This window comes from Fistularia commersonii, chromosome 28 (assembly GCF_037954325.1).
Source record: "Fistularia commersonii isolate RoL2024-O1a breed Wild chromosome 28, RoL_Fcom_v1.0, whole genome shotgun sequence".
Classification (NCBI taxonomy): domain Eukaryota; kingdom Metazoa; phylum Chordata; class Actinopteri; order Syngnathiformes; family Fistulariidae; genus Fistularia; species Fistularia commersonii.
The window spans coordinates 10,163,826-10,181,938 of record NC_141311.1 but is presented as its reverse complement, the minus strand read 5'-3'; the positions used below and the strand labels follow the sequence as shown (position 1 = coordinate 10,181,938).

Genomic DNA, 18,113 nt, shown 5'->3' with positions numbered 1-18,113 from the left:
GGAAATTATGGTCTTTTTAATAAACAGCAAGAAATCAGATGCTACAGCTAATCAACGTCTCCATTTTCATGCTGAGAAAAAAATATATACACTGCTCAAAAAAATAAAGGGAACACTTAAAAAACACATCCTAGATCTAAATGAATGAAATATTCTTATGAAATACTTTGCTCTTTACACAGTTGAATGTGCTGACAACAAAATCACACAAAAATGATCAATGGAAATCAATTGTATCAACCCATGGAGGTCTGATTAGGAATCACACTCAAAATTAAAGTGTAACAACAAACTCCAGGCTGATCCAACTTTGATGTAATGTCCTTAAAACAAGTCAAAATGAATCTGTGTTGCTTCCTGAGTGGACACTATGATTTCACAGAAGTGTGATTGACTTGGAGTTACATTGTGTTGTTCAAGTGTTCCCTTTATTTTTTTGAGCAGTATATATCAGGAAGAGGAGAGCCCGAGTGGTCCGTCAGTCCCGTCCGTGGCTCGCTGATGATCAGCGCCTCTAGAGGGCACTGTCGAGGGAGGCGGAGGTGCCCGGCAGGCATTCATCCCTTTTCCTTCAGCTTATTGGGAGTACAATTTTAGGACCGCCTATTGAAGGTTTGCACTTTTTAGAGCCAACTTTGTCCTGTGGGGCTTTGTGTTCGGATGGTTGACAAAGTACTGAAGTACCGACCTCTGTCTCCATGGAGACAGATGTTTGTGTCTGTAGCTGCACGTCTGTCTGTGACAGAACTTTGACAAACCCCTCAAAAATCCCAGAATCCTCCATGGAAACAAATAAAATCAGCAAGAACAGCTCCAGTGGCTGCAATGAAGCCTCCCCCGGACTCCTTCTGCCGGTTCCTGCACTTAGAGCTGGCTTTACTTCATCTCCATCTTCATCCACCTCTTCATCTTCTTCTTCCGCGTCATCTTTTTCACCTTCAGGGGTCCGTGGTGGTCGGGGGGCCCGGAGGGAACCCAGACGGGGTTCGGCAGGAGAACATCGAGAAGACGGAAAGTCCACAGCAGGAGAACCTTGGCAGGAGATCATGGATCCGTGTTCACCTGCCTGGGTTCACCCAGGTTCCCCGTCTTCTTCCCACAGTCCCAAACCAGAAGACTTCAAATTGTCTGATAGCGTGAATGAAAGAGTGGATGATTGACATCTTGCCCAGCTTCTCTCCTCGGGGTCAGCTGGGTCTGACCTCCAACCTCCACCCAGGTTCACTGAAGTCCTACTCAGAGAAGAAGAACGTTCATCAGCTCAAAGAACAACCAGGGAGGGTTTTTACAACTACATTTGGGGGAAAAAAGACCTGCGGTGGTTCCCGCGGAGTGTAACGCAGAGGCCAGATCACGTGCACGCGCGCATGCGTTGCAACAGATGGCCCCCCGCCCCCTTCCTGGTTTCTAAGGAGCTTCTATACGGCGTCTGTTGACCCGCGGTCCCTGCACGGCGCTCCGTCAATACGTCCGAGATGGAAACGCCAGAGGGACATCTGTTTTATTGCACCCGCAGCAGCGGCGAGGAGCGGCGAGGAGCGGCGAGGAGCGGCGAGGAGCGGCGAGGAGCGACGAAGAGCGGCGAGGAGTGACGCTTCAACACCCCGCTGGCGCCCAGGGAGCGCCAGGGAGCCGCAACAGACGCCCTGTGGTATGAATCATCAGCCCGGGAAACAATTTCCGACAGATGCAAGAAATCTCATCTGGGCACTTTTATTGCTTTTTGTTCATTATTGTTGCAAACACACTCTCTCACACACACACACACACACACACACACACACAGCAGGCCTCGGAGGCCGAGGTGATGTGATGAATCCGTTCAAGAATGCTGAACGTCTCCTCTGCTCAGATCAGCAGAAAATCATAATCGTCGTTGTCATTATCACTGTTTCTTATTCTATCCGAAACGACGATGCTCTGAAAAACGGGCGGAATAAATCTTGGAAAAAAAATAAAAATAAAAAACTGAATAAATAATGTAGTGAATCAGACTCTGATTCACTGGAATCTGAACACATAAACAACTAAACAATCAATAAATAGGAAACATAAATAAATAAAGAGATAATATATACAGGGAAATCAGGTCACACAAGGGAACAAGAAAAACAAACAAGCATGTAAATAGATAAATAAACACCCACTGTACATTACATAAATAGATAGATAGATAGATAGATAGATAGATAGATAGATAGATAGATAGATAGATAGATAGATAGATAGATAGATAGATAGATAGATAGATAGATAGATAGATAGATAGATAGATAGATAGATAGTCATGAATAAATAGTTGAATAAATAAATTAAAATCAATCTATCCAGACTGATTCAATTGAGAAAATAAATAAATACATACATATATGTTCCATTAAAACAAATACAAATAAATAAATGAATCACTGAGGGGGGAAGTGGAAGCAAAAACTAATAATCCTGATTTCAGCAAACATTTTGACCTCAAATGAGGAAATGTTGGTGTCGATGAGGGACAGAAACAAACAACGAAATGAAAAGTAAAAGCTTCTCTTCTTGTTGCGAAGATGCATCATCGCATCAATCTGGGATTCTTCTTCCGTTTCATGTGACGTGATATCTAAACACACACACACACACACACACACTGTTAACGCAGATGAACGGTGCATCATCTACTTGGATGGATCCATCTCCTGTGATCGCTTGAGGTCAGCGTGTGTGACATGCACACACACACACACACACTCTCTCTCTCTCTCTCGCTCTCTCTCTCTCACACACACACACACACACACACACACACAAACAGTATAGGATTTTAACACCTCCTACTTGAGCCGTTACCTAGTTACCAGCCGGAGACGGCGCGCTGCAGCCTCGGCGCATCAGTAGGTCCGGAGCAGACGGAGGGGAAACTCACCGGGAGACACGCCGCCGGCGAGGGGGCGGGAACGGGGGATGAAGTCAAACGGACCCCGCTGACGGTGGAGGCAGGGGGGGGGACTCCTAGTCTCTCGGTGTTTTCGTCCACGGTAACCCCCCCGTGGAGCGTGCACCGTGGAGCGTGGGGTGTGTGAGAAAGTACGGTTGAGTCGACGTCGACGCCCGCTTTGTCACGACGCGGCTCACCTGTTGGAGGACCTCACCTGCGACACTTTCAGGTTAGTAATAACGGAGAAGTTACATTTTTTATTTAAAAAAAAAGGTGCGTTTAATTGAGGAGGTGCGGCTGTGTGTTCTCGGGTTCGAAGGCCCGGATTTTGGGTTAAAATTTGACTTTTTTTTTTTTTTTTTTTTTTACCAACAAACATGAAGAAAATGAGATTTTTAAATCTATCTTTTTATCTGTTGGATTGATTGAACTTATTTCCCCGCCAGAGAAAGGTCCCCCACGCTCATTCTGAAATAAAAAATTTAAAAGTCGTGGCTGGTGTTTTTAACCCGCTCACATATCTCCTATTCAGCAAAATAAACCCCCATCATCACCTACTTATTGTTTTTGCAAATGCAAAGTTCATCATTTTGACCTTAAGAGTTCCTTAGTCTAACAACATAAATGCGTAATAACTATCTATATTATTACAGGCAAATTATCTGATAGCTGTTTCTTTTTTTTTTTTCTTTTCAAACCATCCGACGGCGAAGAAACAACTCTCCTCTTTGTGTCCGGCTGCTTTATTATGCAGGAACCTGTGGTCCTTTTTTATGATAATCTGTGTATCAAGGTCATCGGAGTATTTCTGAAATGCAACGCCGCTATTCGTCATTTTCCAGCGGGACACTTTGAATGTGTGAAATTCAGTCCATGCCCCCTCCCCGTCACGAAATCCCTTACCGTGACATTACAAGCTAATCGCAGCATGAGCTACGAATGCTTACAGTGGGAAGAGGTGGGTAACAGAAGCTAGCAGGGGCTGTTCAGCAGAGTATCGGAGGGGATGTGCTTTAAGTGCAAGGACGGCTGCACGTTTTATTACTTCAGAAATGAAAAATAAATGTCTGGAGTCTGGAGGTTTCCCCATGGACCCCTCTGGTTGCTCCAAAAGCAATTAACCCGTGTCCCGTCCAATCAGCTCCCTGGTGTGGCATCCAATCAGTAGATTTTATTCTTTTTTTATTTTTTTTGGTAAGGAAACTTGACTTACTGTGCTTCTCCCTGCAGCGCAACAAGAAAAACCTCATCTTTGAGGGTAAAGTTGCTTTTGAGAAACACGTAAGACGTGAAAAACATGCCATGTTAGCACGCTAGCACGTTAGCTGCTAACCGCTGGCTTTGGGTGATGCCTTTTTGGATGCCTTTCTGTCTCATCCGATGCTTGCTGTCATGTCGGAGTTCTACTCGAGAACTTTTTTGTTTCCTTTCCTCTTGAGTTTTCTCGCTGAGGGCTCGATTATCCTTCATGAGGTTTTGGTTGCTTCGTTTTTTTAAGTTAAAACCGTGCAATGAAATTGCCAATGTGGGGCTTTCGTAGATAAAAAGCATTGATGGAAGGAAATTCCAGGGAAGGCGCAATTGCGAAAGAAGATGGAAAACAAGCGAGAGGGAAGTAAAGACGGTTCCTCTCTGTCTTTGTGTATCTCAGAGGAGAACTGGACCTTCCCGGGACCAAAAGGGTAAACCGCCAGAATGAAAGCTGGAGTTATGAAAGCGCCACCCGAGGACCGGGACCCCCCTCGGTACAGGAGCCCCCCCCCCGTCGAGCCGAAGCATCTCTGCAGCGCCGTCATTAAAAATGCATCGATCGCGTTCTTGATTTATTCAGGGTTCCATGCTGAGAAGCAGACTCTGTGTTTCCTCGGCTGAGAGCCCGCACACAAACACACACGCGCCGATTTGAGATTTTACACTCGTAGAACCGCAGCAGCCTCGAGGCTCCATCCGGAGCACCGAGCCGATACTTTATTTCCGTTTAGGAAACTTGGAAACTTAGAAATCCTTCACTTCGGTCCAGCCGGGCGTCACAACCTCTTCAAGAGTCGAAATGTATTTAGCATGACCTTGGCAGCTATAAAGATCAGGTGTCAGTGACCTTGAGTTTCAGTTGAAAACCTCGCTGAAGTTGAAAGTTAGATATTTTATAGACTCTGGCAGATCAGCGCAATTCCATCTGATGACATGCAGGTATTAATTACACATGTGTACATTCAAAAAAATACTTTTTTCAGTTATTTATCCGATACTTACAAGACGTTGTGTTGAGACTGCTTATGATACAGAGGGGCTTGTGGTTGTTCCTACATGTTGTTTAGTTCGTACCGAGCATGTCAACGTGAACTCATGCTGTACTACACTGAGGCCATGATCGCTGCTGGGTTAAAAAAGTAGTTTTAAGATTTTTTCACCCATTAAGTTAGAGTTTGTTGCACCTGCGCCTTTGTTTTCGAAGAAATATGAAATATTCTAGAATATTTCAATATTCTAGAATTTTTCTCGAAATTTTCTAGAATATCTCATATTCTAGAATATTTCATATTTCTGCGGGAAAAAAAAAGCTGCATTTTTCCCGTGATTGGTCGAAGCAGTGACAGACGTGATGTGCCGTCGCCACGGTTACCCCCAGATCGGTCCGCCATCCAAACTGTGACTTTGCAGCTGAGACGAGGTTGTGTTCTCCAAGGTTGTCTGCAGACCCTTGTTTACGAGTTGAAGATTAAAAAAATAAATGTTTCTCTTTATATTCAACATTTTCAGCCCCTGTAAAGGACAGTCATTTTCTGTTCTCTCCCTCACCCTGTTTCTCCGCCTCCGGCCTGCACGGGAACAACGGAGATAGATAAGCCTCGGCACACCGAACATTCATTCCCAGCTTTCAAGAGCCAATAACACAAAAGAAAGCACAGCAGATACGCAATTCAAACATCTCATCAGCCATGACCCCGGCGTGGGCTGGAGCCGCTTGCCGGTTGCCGCTCGCCGCTCGCCGCCCGCTGAGGCCCACCGCATTCAGTCCGGATCTGTCACCGGGAAACTTGGCTTCAACAAGAAAATAACCCCGTGTTCAGACGTAGCTCTGACTTTGCTAGGTGGCGGGTTGATAAACGGTTAACATAATATAAAGGAAGGACGGACGGGGAGATTAAAAGTACAGTTTTGTGGGAAAAAAAAAAGTCAATTGTAGAGGGGAGGTTGTATTTTATGAGGGAAAAATAGTGGGATGAAAGGAATGAATTGATATACTCCTAAACCCTCCCTGCACACTACATCGATAGACAGATAGATAGAGAGACAGAAAAAATAAATAAATAAATAAATAAATGGAATAAATAATTTAGTGAATCAGACTCCGATTCACAAGAATCTGAACACATAAATAACTAAACAATCAATAAGTAGGAAATATAAATAAATAAATAGATAATATATACAGGGCGTTCAGGTCAAACAAGGGATCAAGAAAAACAAACAAGCATGTAAATATATAAATAAATGAATGCACAAGTAGATAAAGGAAGGCAGATCATGATATTGTAAGTCCAATTTTAAGAGAAAAAAGTTTTAGAGGAGAGGTCGTATTTTATGAGGAATGAAAGGAATTGATTGATTTATACCTAACATGCACCGTACATTACATAGATAGATAGATAGATGGATGGATGGATGGATGGATGGATGGATGGATGGATGGATGGATGGATGGATGGATGGATGGATGGATGGATGGATGGATAGATAGATAGATAGATAGATAGATAGATAGATAGATAGATAGATAGATAGATAGATAGATAGATAGATAGATAGATAGATAGATAGATAGATAGATAGAATCAGAGTGTCCATGCAGGGTCCCTCCCTGGTCCGCATGAGGCTTATCACCGATCCAAGTCCTTGGTGTGGCTGTTTAAACACATGTAAGGAAATATGTTTGCACAACTTCTGGTAAATCCTGTGTCGCTCATATCCCGGCTCCCCCCTGGAAAAACGACAAAAAATGATAATGCGTGATAAGACAAGTTTCACCTTCAGGTCCTGCTAGCACGTCAGTTCCCGCTGCTTCGGTCCCTCATGCTGGACCTGCAGAGCGGTGACGTGCGGTGAGGTTCATGGCTGGTGAGGCACTGACGTCGTCACAGTCAGTAGCTTTTTCACCATTTTATTGGCAGCAGTTGACGGGTTTTGTTTAAAATATCATATCAGCATTCTTTACATAAACAAACTGTAGCATAGAAAAAAAGCACATTTAAAAAAAAAAATTATTATCTCGTACCTTTACTTATAAACAAAGTCCATGCGCTGCTCCTTCTGAGGAAAATCATCGATAACTTGCTTGTAGAATTCGTCCTTGTCTTTCTTCAGTTTTAAAAGTCTCTCTGTCTCAATAGAAATCGCTGCCAGTGAAGACAGTCGTCCTTGATCGGTCCTGTTCCATCTGTATGTTTTTAGTCTTTTCAGTGCGGGAGAATAAATCTCTTGGTTTTCCTTTACCTTAGCATTGTGGATGCTGATGTTGAGTCTTTGCTATTCATTCAAAGCCAAATCTATCTCGGACATCCCGAATGTTTTTAGCGCGACTTGTGATTTGACTTGTGATTTGAATGTGAGTGGCCGACCGCTCACGTTCGATAAGGCTCCTTTGCAGATTCTTCAGGTCACAATATCCCATTTGACTCCAGACATTGTCAGAAGTTGAGAAAAAAATGCAGGAAAAGCAGAAAAGGCGCTTTCTTACTGGCCTTATCATGTGTACCACTCCGTTTGAAAAGACCAAGTCTTCTGTCTCGTAGTCTGAGGCAAATCTGTTAGCGCCGGCGTTGGTCTTCGCTTACTTATCATCTCCTGCTTCGACCGAAAGTCCGGTTCAGGAAATTCTTTCAATTTCCTCCATTTTGGAAATAAAGCCAAGCAAGAGGAAAAAATAACTGGATGGCTGCTCTTGACTTGCTAACTGTTTACAGTAGCTTTGCTATTGCAAATTCTATTATTCTTTAGCCAAGTAGTAAAAATGATCCCTGGGATCAGCGGTGCCCCCTACCATGTTGACAGTTGTTGACGAAAAAAATTATACGCATCAGCTAAAGTATGCAAATTTAGTTCGTACATTAGTGCTTGAAGTGTTTGAAAATTTTAATAGTGACATCCACAGAGACAGCAATACGGTCTCAGCCGCATAGCATGGCAGCACAGTTAGCATAATAATTGCGCGATCCATAGCGGGCTCTGCTGGTTGCCGTGTCACCGCACGTCTCTTCTTCATATAAACGCCAAATGTGATTTTTTTTTTTTGGGAAAAAAAAAAAAAAAAAAAAAAAAAATTACGTGCTCGTAAAACACAAGTCATTGCGCCAGCACCTGCTTATTACAATGTAATTACAGTATCGATCACCCCCCCCCTATCCCTGCTCTGCTCAGGTGTCTGTGAGCGGCGCTCCATTCCAAGCCCCTCCTACACTCTTCCTTATCACCAGCAAGCTTCATCTCCCAGGTTAGGGTAGAAGATAAAAGAGCGCAGCATCCAGAGATGCAGCGGCGCCTGCCTGATTTAATTTGTCCCAAATTGAAAATAACTCTCTCTATCAGCTCTCAGTCACACGGCAGCCTCGCCTGCAGTGTCGGACGGCTCTGTCCAGCTCTGCTTCATTTGCACTTCAGTCTAATGAAGAGGCTGCGAGGGATTTGGCCAAGACAAGGTAAAGGAGAGGATTTTTTTGGATTTTATTTTATTCATTTTATCTTCCTTTCTCTCCATCCATCTATCCATCTTATCCAAAGTCGGGTTGCAGAGAGGCCCAGACTTCCCTCTCCCCCGCCACATGGTCCAGCTCTTATAGGGGATCCGGAAATGTCATTCCCAGATGGTCTAACTTCTCACCCTATCTCTAAGGGAGAGTCCGGCCACCCTGCGGAGAAAACTCATATTGGCCGCTTGTATCCGCGATCTCATTCTTACGGTCACTACCCACAGCTCGTGACCATTAGAAAGGGTGGGAATGTAGATCGACCGGTAAATTGAGAACTTTGCCTTTTGGCTCAGATACTTCTTTGGGTACACCGCAGACTCTGCACCGATCTGCCTGTCGATCCCCCGCTCCATCCCTCCCTCATTCGTGAACAAGACCCTGAGATACTTGAACTCCTCCACTTGGGGCAGGAACTCTTCCCCGAACCCGGAGCTTCACACTCGGCTGTGAACCGTTCCGGTGTGAGCCGGAGATCATGGCCCGATGAAGCCAACAGAATCACATCATCTGTAAAAAGCAGAGTCGATCCTGCGGCCGCCAAACCGGATCCCCTCGACACCTCGGCCGCTCCTTTAAACTCTGTCCATTAAAGTTATGAACAGAATCAGATTCCGACTCTCACCAGAAACAAATCCGACTAAGAACCGGCAATGCGGACGAAGCTCCAACACCGGTCATACAGGGACCAAACAGCCTGTATAACAGGGTTCGGTACCCCATTATACTGTTCCGCAACCAGGACAAATACCACACTGCTCCTCCTGGATCCGAGGTTCAACGACCCGCCGGACCCTCTTCTCCAGCACCGCTGAATAGACCAGGGAGGCTGAGGAGTGCGATCCCGATCCCCCTTTTTAAAAAGCGGGATCGTCACTTCGGTCTCCCAGTCCAGCGACACCCTACCCGATGTCCACACAATGTCGCAGAGGCGTGTCAGCCAGGACAGCCCGACACCCTCCAGAGCCTTGAGGAACCCAGGGTGGACCTCGTCCACCCCAGAGGCCCCACTACTAAAGAGCTTTTTGACTGCTTGGAAGGCGTTTAGACGGGGTTGAGGAGGTCTCGGAAGTTTTCCGGCCACCAATCTACAACGTCTCAAGTTGAGGTCCCGCTCCTACTGTACACAGTGTTGACAGAGCACCGCTTCCCTCTCCTGAGCCGTCGGATGGTGGACCAGAATCTCCTGGAAGCCTTCCAGAAGTGGTTCTCCATGGTCTCCCCAAATTTCTCCCACATCTAAGTTTTTGCCTCGGTAACCGACGAAGCTGCATGCCTCTTGGCCTGCAGGTACCTGTCAGCCGCCTCCGAAGCCCCACAGCCCAAAAAAAGCTCCTTCAGTTTGACGCCATCCCTCACCGCAGGGGTCCACCGCAGGCTTCTCTCGGCCTCGCGCATGAGTTCGGGCTCCTTCCTCGCCAGAGAGGTGACGTCACATCTACCGAGAGCCAGCTTCTGCAGCCGAGGGTCGGACCACCGAGGTCCCCTACTCCAGCCACCACCCGGCTCACACTGCACCCGACCCCCTTGGCCCTTCCGATGGGTGGTAAGACCCAAGGGAAGAGGGACTCAAGCCATCCCTTTGGGGTATGCCCGGCCGAGCCCCATGAGTGCAGGCCCGGCCATCGGGCACTTGCCATCAAGCCCCTCTTCTGGGCCTGGCTCCAGAGAGGCCCCCGGTGACCCACGTCGAGGCAGGGAAAACTGGATCCAATTCCTTTATTCATTATGAAGGGTTTTCTGAACCCTGCTTTGTCTGGTCCATCCTGGGACCTGTTTGCCTCTGGGGACCCTTGAAGGGGCAAAAAGCCCCTGACAACATAACTCTTAGGATCACTGGGACACGCAAACCCTTCCACAACGATAAGGTTCTTGCTTTCTTTCTTTTTTTTAATTTTTATTTTGAATTTTCATTTTCATTTTTCATAACTAGTTGATCGCCTGAACAGCTTCATATATCCATTATATCCGTCTCCATAGTAACATCATTCTCATTAAAAGTCTCTCTGATGCTTAAATAATAATCACCCCCCCCGGCTTCCCCCCGGTAACCACTTTCACAAATTCATCACGTTAATACAAAATATCCCGACCCACATCATGACCCAGTCCTCCTTCATAAAAATGTTAGAAAGGCAGTATTTAGCTTAACTTGATTTAAAGAAAAAGTCACGCCTTCACGAAACAAGCAAAGTGGGTGAAATGTTTCCCAGAGGATGGCGCGGCGGCGGGGTTGTGCCCGGGACGCGTCCCGCAGATGGCGAGACGCACGGGAAATGTCCGTACGACGTGGCCGCCCACATCAGATCGGATCAACTTCGGATCGGGATTATTTTTAACTCCCGTCCTATTTTTCTTCTGGCCTTGACATGAAATATTCAGCATCCAGGGTCCTGGTCACAGAGGAGTTCAGGGGTGCTGATTGATGGAGGATGGATTACCGTCACCATGGAGACTCCATTTTACACGGAACAGCGCAGCTTCACGGAGGAAAAATTTTCTTTCTTTCTGATAAAAACTCTTTACCAGGATGAAGGACAGATATCTTGGGTTGCTTTAGTCTCTGAAATGAAACCAGATATTGAATACTTTCTTTATATGATTTTTCAGTCCTTTTGTTCGGGGGAACATTGTCGGTGTTCTGTCCCCGTACCGATGTCCTCATCCTCACGAGCCTTCGGTCCTGGTCAAAAAACAATTTCTGAATTTAATTTTGAGAGATTGCGCGTTTATTGTGGGATGCAACTGCATCACGAGAGAAAATGAAGTGGACGTTTACGTCGAGTCATTAGTGTAACTACGATGTTATTACAAAGCGCCCGCAAAGATCAACCGATCCGTTCAGTTTATTAGCCTCTTAGATAAAAACATGCCCGCCATTAACATCCGCCTGCCGGCGAGTTGCAAGATCCGTGGGCTGCTAATAGATCCCTGATAATGAAAGCTGATGTGTGTGTGTGTGTGTGTGCGTGGGTGTGTGTTTTGATTTATGAATAAAAGTACAGCGAAAGAGGAAATGATCCTCCTTTATTATTATTATGATATATTTCAGGGTTCTCAGCCGTGTTCTCCCGTCTTTCTGTTTTCTCGGAGTCAGCGGGTTGGTTAAAGAGAGTGAATGGTTGGATGATTGACAGCTGACGCTCAGATGACCCACTTCCTGTCAGACTTATGTGGTAGAAGTGAGTCTAGAAAACTCCTCAGCATCCCTGGGCATCCCTTCTCCTCCTCCTCCTCCTCCTTTTCAACAATCAAACTTGCTTTCCATGAGATGTGTTTGGCTTTTGGTTAAATGAACCGGCGTGTGTGTGTGTGTGTGCTGGTAGGTCAGATCTGAAGAGTCCAATTAAAGGGGATGCCGATCCGTCTTGTTGCCACGTTGGCCTTTCTGCGGAAAAAGTCAAAAGAAGAAAAGATCCTCTCTCGCGTCTCGTCTCTCAGATCGATGTCGGGTGTCAGAACCTGCCGAGCGAACGCAGTCCGGAAGCTCAGCTCGGATCATTAAAAATACAACTGAGGCCGATTCTTCGCTTTTCTTTACGACAGCCTTGATGTCCTCCGGCCGTTCCCCGCCGGTCGGCGCTCGGCAGATTTCTACTTCCGTCGATCCGTGGAAGCCCCCGAAGCGAGCGTGGCGAGGGGCGTGGCGAGCCACGTGGCGGGCGAATGAAACCTCAGTTATCAGAATGGCGTGTGGGAACACACTCTGTTTAATTTGCCTGGGCCGTCAATGGGAGGGAATGAAGCGTCGACGGTCCAATCAATTGGTAAACATCCATTTTCCCAAGCAGTTTGATTGTTTCCTGCCTGACTCACCACCGCCACCCCCAGCGCTCTACATCGCTTCGTCTGCTTCCTTTATCTCGCTGTTTGTCCTCTCAGACCGATACTTACTGGATCTGTCATTGGCAACAAGCTCAGAACATAAAGGCTATCGGTTCCCGTGAAGTTCATTGTTATTACCGCTGTTGTGTGTCGACGCGGCCGGTACGTGCACGTGTACCCATGCTGGTTACTCACCGGTAGCTACTTTTTGTGCACCATCCATCTGTTGTATGTCCCCTGAGTGCAGGTCACCAAGGGAGTCCCTTCTGGTGAGTGGGGGTTGTGGCAACGGGGAATTCAAAATCGAAAATTCAAAATTGGAAAGAGTTGCCTGGTTGCTAGGTGACAAGTTGGCACGAGATGGCTTCTCCGGTCAGCCAATGGTTGGCCAGAGTGACTTGACCACCAGAGTAAGAGGTATTTTTTGTGTATTTTTTCTAGATTGCTTGTATTTGTCCACCCACGTCCACCCCTGCCAAAAATGTTAGGTCACTTTTCCATACGCCTCTCTTCTGGGTCTTGAAAAAATCTCCTTGAAAAATTCTACTTTTTTCCATATTTCTTTATCCCCGCACAAAAAAAAATTAAGAAAATTAGAAATTAAAAAAAAAAGAAAAACAACCCAACAGATTTTTTCTCCTCCATCCAGCAGAACAGATGGGTGGATCCTGACGCAACAGCAAAACCCAAGAGCAGACGGAGCCGATCAACGGGTGGCGACACCATGGATGATGTGTGGGAGAACGGCAGCTTTGCCGCCCGGCCTCCGCACCTCCCGCTCTTCCTGTTCAACTTCAACGACAGCGTTTTGAATGAGACGCTGCTTAACTTTACCAACTCCTCACTCCCAGAGGTGTCGTCAGGCCCCGGCGTGGCGACGGTACTCATCCCTCTCATCTACATCGTGGTTTGTATCATCGGCCTGGGCGGGAACTCGTTGGTCATCCACATCGTGCTGCACTACTCCAAGATAGAGTCGGTGACCAACATCTACATCCTCAACCTGGCCATCGCCGACGAGCTGTTCATGGTGGGCGTGCCCTTCCTAGCCGTCCAAAACACCCTCCAGTCCTGGCCCTTCGGCTCCTTCATGTGCCGTTTGGTCATGACCGTGGACTCCATCAACCAGTTCACCAGCATCTTCTGTCTGACCGTGATGAGCATCGACCGCTACCTCGCCGTCGTCCATCCCATCCGCTCGTGCAAGTGGCGGCGCCCGCAGGTGGCCAAAGCGGTCAACGTCACGGTGTGGGCCCTGTCCTTCCTGGTCGTCCTCCCCGTGGTCATCTTCGCCAACATCCAGAAGCCGGGGGGCACCTGCAACATCACCTGGCCGCAGCCCGCCAAGATCTGGAGTGCCACTTTCATCATTTACACCTCGACGGTAGGATTCTTCTGCCCGCTTCTCATAATCTCCCTCTGCTACCTGCTGATCGTCTTCAAGATCCGCAGCTCGGGGAAGAAGGTCCACGCGACGTCCACCAAGCGAAGGAAGTCGGAGCGGAAGGTGACGCGTATGGTTGTAATCGTCGTGGCGGTGTTTGTGCTGTGCTGGCTGCCGTTCTACGCCCTCAACATCATCAACCTGCTGGTGTCGCTTCCCTCCGAGTACCATGGCTTGTACTACTTCGTTGTGGTGCTCATTTACGCCAACAGCTGCGCCAACCCCATCATCTACGGCTTCTTGTCGGACAACTTCAAGAGGGGCTTCCGGAAAGCCCTCTGTCGCTCCACCAGGAAGGTGGAGAACCACGAGCCCATGGAGCGGCAGCAGCTCCAGGAGGAGGGGCGCCGGGCGCTCGTGCCCCGGGAGAGCCTGCAGCGGGGCATCCAGGACGAAGAGGAGGACGAGGAGGAGGAGGAGGACGTCTCCGAGATGACAGAGATCTACAATATCCCCGAAAACGGTAACCGACACTGCCAGCATTTGTTCTTGGGGAAAAGAGCGACGTCAGATGTTGCCAAGGCGACGCCGCCGGACGACGACGGGGATCAAAGCGGGAAGGATGCAACCAATGGGTCGTCGCTAACGGCCCCGCTGCTTCACAATGGAGCCCAAAACGGGAGCGTCAAAACCCTATTGGAGGAAAACCCAGAGCAGAACTCTTCCCTGGAAATCAGCTACTTATAAAGTATGACGCAGATACTCAGAGTACCTCAAGTACACACAATATTACAGCAGCTGCGCAGTCCCATTGACTGAAGGGGGAATGCGGCCGTGCACGGTACCTGGATATTCTGAGCTGTGCTTGGTTGATTTTATAACGTGTACATACTCATGTTTGCGTGTCCTACATGTGAATATTACCATTTATCACTGCGTCTGACCTTTCACCTTTGTCATCTCTCAAACTTGTTCGTTGGAGACGACGCAGGGGGCAATGGTGCCGCTTCGTCCCCCGACTGCCGGGGTCGCACGAAAACAAGGAACAAGACTTTCTGCCATTGCGTGTTTATACTCGACAAATTGGCCTGAATTCAGTCGTTTTCCTGAAGCGGAGACCACAAACCAGGGGTCACTTCACAAGGCACTTTATGTTCCTGAGCGCACGACGCCTGGAGAGACGTTTCGTACGTGCCTGGTTGTCATGGACGGACAGAAGAACACACTCGCTCGCACCGCTGCCGTCTCTTAAAGCCTCGCAACCTTCTGGAGACTCAGGCGTTGATGATTAACAGTTCTGTTATCAGGAAGGACCTTCAGGGTGTAAAAAGCACACTGCGTTTCAAGAAGGTTCCAGTAACCGTGACGCTGTGGTCGCCGAACATACCTTCACACAGACGGATGGTTTGGACTACAAAAAAATGACAGTTGAAACAGACAGAAATATATATTTTCAGTTTTTGGGTTTGTACATTCGGAGATGACATGTTGCATTCAGAGGCAAGCATTTCCTCCCTGCGGAGCCATTCAACTGTGCGCCGCTTCGCTGATGACATGCTAGTTACTCCTCTAATTTTCCCTTCGGACAGAATAAAAAAGTGATGTTAATAATAGTTAATAATGCTGCTCTGCTTGCACAAGCTCTGTTTTAATGTTGACCAGATTCATCCTGGGGTTTTCAGTGGCCCCTCCCTCAGCTCCCAGCCGGGTTCCCCAGTGGGCAGTGTTGAGCAACATTAGGGATTAGGGTCTGAAAGCCACCGCAGATCAAGATGTTGTACATTTGAGACATGAGGAGAAACACGACTGTTATGCGTCTGTCTCGTGAAGAACCGCCGCCTTGTTCCGGTCTGAAGTCCCAGTCCTCCAGAACGTCGGAGTCCTTGAGACGTCAGGGTTCTTCTGGACGTCAGAGTCCATCCAGACGTCGGGCATTCTGCATGCTCCGATTCAAAGGAGCGTTTGTCGAAAGCTCTAGGTTGTTCTACCCAGACGGGTTTTCTTTAAATCTTTGCTCGTCAAATAAAAGACTCACACAGTTGAATTTATATTTCTGACGGAAATAATTCTTTATCCCTCGTTGTGAAGTTCTATGGACGCTTTGTGGGGTTCAGTGGTCAAAACCAGCGCCAGCCTGCCCATTAAGCAATAAAGGCCACCAGGGGACACCACAAAATTGGAAAAAAAACATTCAATACAGTTATTTTAAAACTAGTTATTACTATTAAATGTTAAAATGTAAAAGCTCACATTGATTCAAATGTAAAGCAATGCCCAATTAATATGATGACAAATAATAATACAAAATATGTCGTTGCCCCTTTTATTTGTTAACTGGGTGACTTGTTATCTTATAAATTAAAGACAATGATAAAAACAATGCTAATCCATGTCTTTTGTGTATGTATGTAAATCTCTGATGGCGGGGAGATGCCATATCATCCCGGTGGTTCTCTGTATGTTCTCTCTCATGTTCTCCTTCCCGGGTTCTATCCGGGTCTTTCTCGGTCCAAAAACAGTAAATACTTGTGAATGAAAGATTGAATGGTTTGACGCTTGACAGCCGATTCATCCAGGTTAGATCCCCCCTTGCCGAAATGTTGTCCGGTACCGGCCCCGCTCCCTCCTCCTCTGTCTTCTAGCCCCCACCATTCATCTGCAGGGGTTCTTTCATGAGCGCCATCCCGCCACACGCCATTCAGTGCCGTTCCTTGTCAGCTGGTCTGCGGAAACATCCGCCGAGGAGGACCGGACCATCTCTGATGCCTCATCCGAACAGGGTCCACCTGGTCCCCCAGGGGGGCCTTGTGATGGCTGGGATGCAATAGAGGCCAGCTGAGTCTTCCTTCTCCCTCTGCCTGTGGTTCAACTAGTGTGTATGTGTGTGTGTGTGTGTGTGTGTGTGTGTGTGTGTGTGTGTGTGGAACCCCCCCCCTCGGCGATTACCCACCCGTGCTCGCTGCGCACGTCGGCAGATGACTCAGTGCCCGTCCACCCACAGACACCGTGGATCGGACCCCCGTCCACTCTGGCCTGTCGGAGTTTCTTTTTTTGGGCGGCAGAAATGTGGGAACCCTGTGAGCCGCAGCTCAGGAGTCAGAACAGGATGTAGATTTGACTTTTTCCAGGAGGGACGGCTCGTTCCACTTCAGCTAGATTTTATTTATCTATTACAGTAGATTTCATTCCTTTTTTTTAGTTTTATGAGTAAAAACTGATGGTAACAGATGAAACTCTGTTTACAGAGATCGGTGGGTTTTCTGCTTCTTTTCTTGCTGTTATTACAATCCTTGGATTGTTTGGGGCTGTGTTTTTTGTTTGATTTTATTTCAGATTTTTATTGTGTAAACCCCAAATGTGCTGCCGCAGCTGCCCTTGGTTTCCTGCTACGCTTGGATTCTGGAGTAGAAAAAAAATAAAATGTGCCGTTCAGTTGAGCCGATGATGTCTTTTGTTTTTCTCCCCAGGCTTTTCTACTTGGCTCATTTACAGGACTGTGTCAGAAAATTAGAATATTGTGATAAAGTTCTTTATCTTCTGTAATGCAAATACAAAAACAAAAATGTCATAATTCATTACAAATCAACTGAAATATTGCAAGCCTTTTGTTATTTTAATATTGCTGATTATGGCTTACATCTTAGGAAAACTCAAAAATCCTATCTCAAAATATTAGAATATCATGAAAAAGTAATTTTTGTTTTTTTAATTGCATTACAGAAGATAAAGAACTCAAAATCAAATCTTTTACAACTGTTAGCTGCAAATTTGAAACAACAGGTTTGGTTTTTGGATTCATTTTGGTTAATTTGTGTTTTATTTATGTATATTATTTGTAATAATTATAGGTAAAAGAGGAAATATCTTGCTAGAGTGGCCCCATCGTCGCCCTGAAGACACCTCCCAGAATGTCACTCTTCGTTCCATCCATCTTCGACCATTGTTCTCCCCCTGTACCTGAATTCTATTTACAGAAATCGCCAGTGTTTGCCATCTTTTGTCAGCGTGCTTCATCTTAGGTGCCTCCCAGCTGAGCTGCCTGGTGATGATATGACGTGGGAAAGGAAGCAAAATGTCAAAAATTACATTCTGGTGTTGCTGCAGTGTGGAATCTAGAGGAGAGAGGCCGGCCGGACGAGGGCAGCTACGACGTGCCGATTCGATACAGCCGAAGACTCAGGGAATATTCTAGCGTCAGCGTGTGAAATTATCAGCCGCTGCCATTTACGGGTGTATGAATTGG

General features: G+C 46.8%; 1 protein-coding gene across 1 annotated transcript; it reads left to right on the top strand.

Annotated features, from left to right (window-relative positions):
- The first annotated feature begins 2,889 nt into the window (after nt 1-2,889).
- Nucleotides 2,890-16,451, top strand: sstr3a (somatostatin receptor 3a). Its single transcript, XM_086175587.1, has 2 exons — nt 2,890-3,146; nt 13,139-16,451. Exon 2 carries the CDS (start codon nt 13,211-13,213, stop codon nt 14,615-14,617), a length of 1,407 nt encoding a protein of 468 aa, XP_086031713.1. The 5' UTR covers nt 2,890-3,146; nt 13,139-13,210; the 3' UTR covers nt 14,618-16,451.
- Nucleotides 16,452-18,113: the final 1,662 nt, after the last annotated feature.

Bases quoted from the DNA above. Each gene is read 5' to 3' on its own strand.
- sstr3a (XM_086175587.1), top strand. From the start codon at position 13,211: ATGGATGATGTGTGGGAGAACGGCAGCTTTGCCGCCCGGCCTCCGCAC.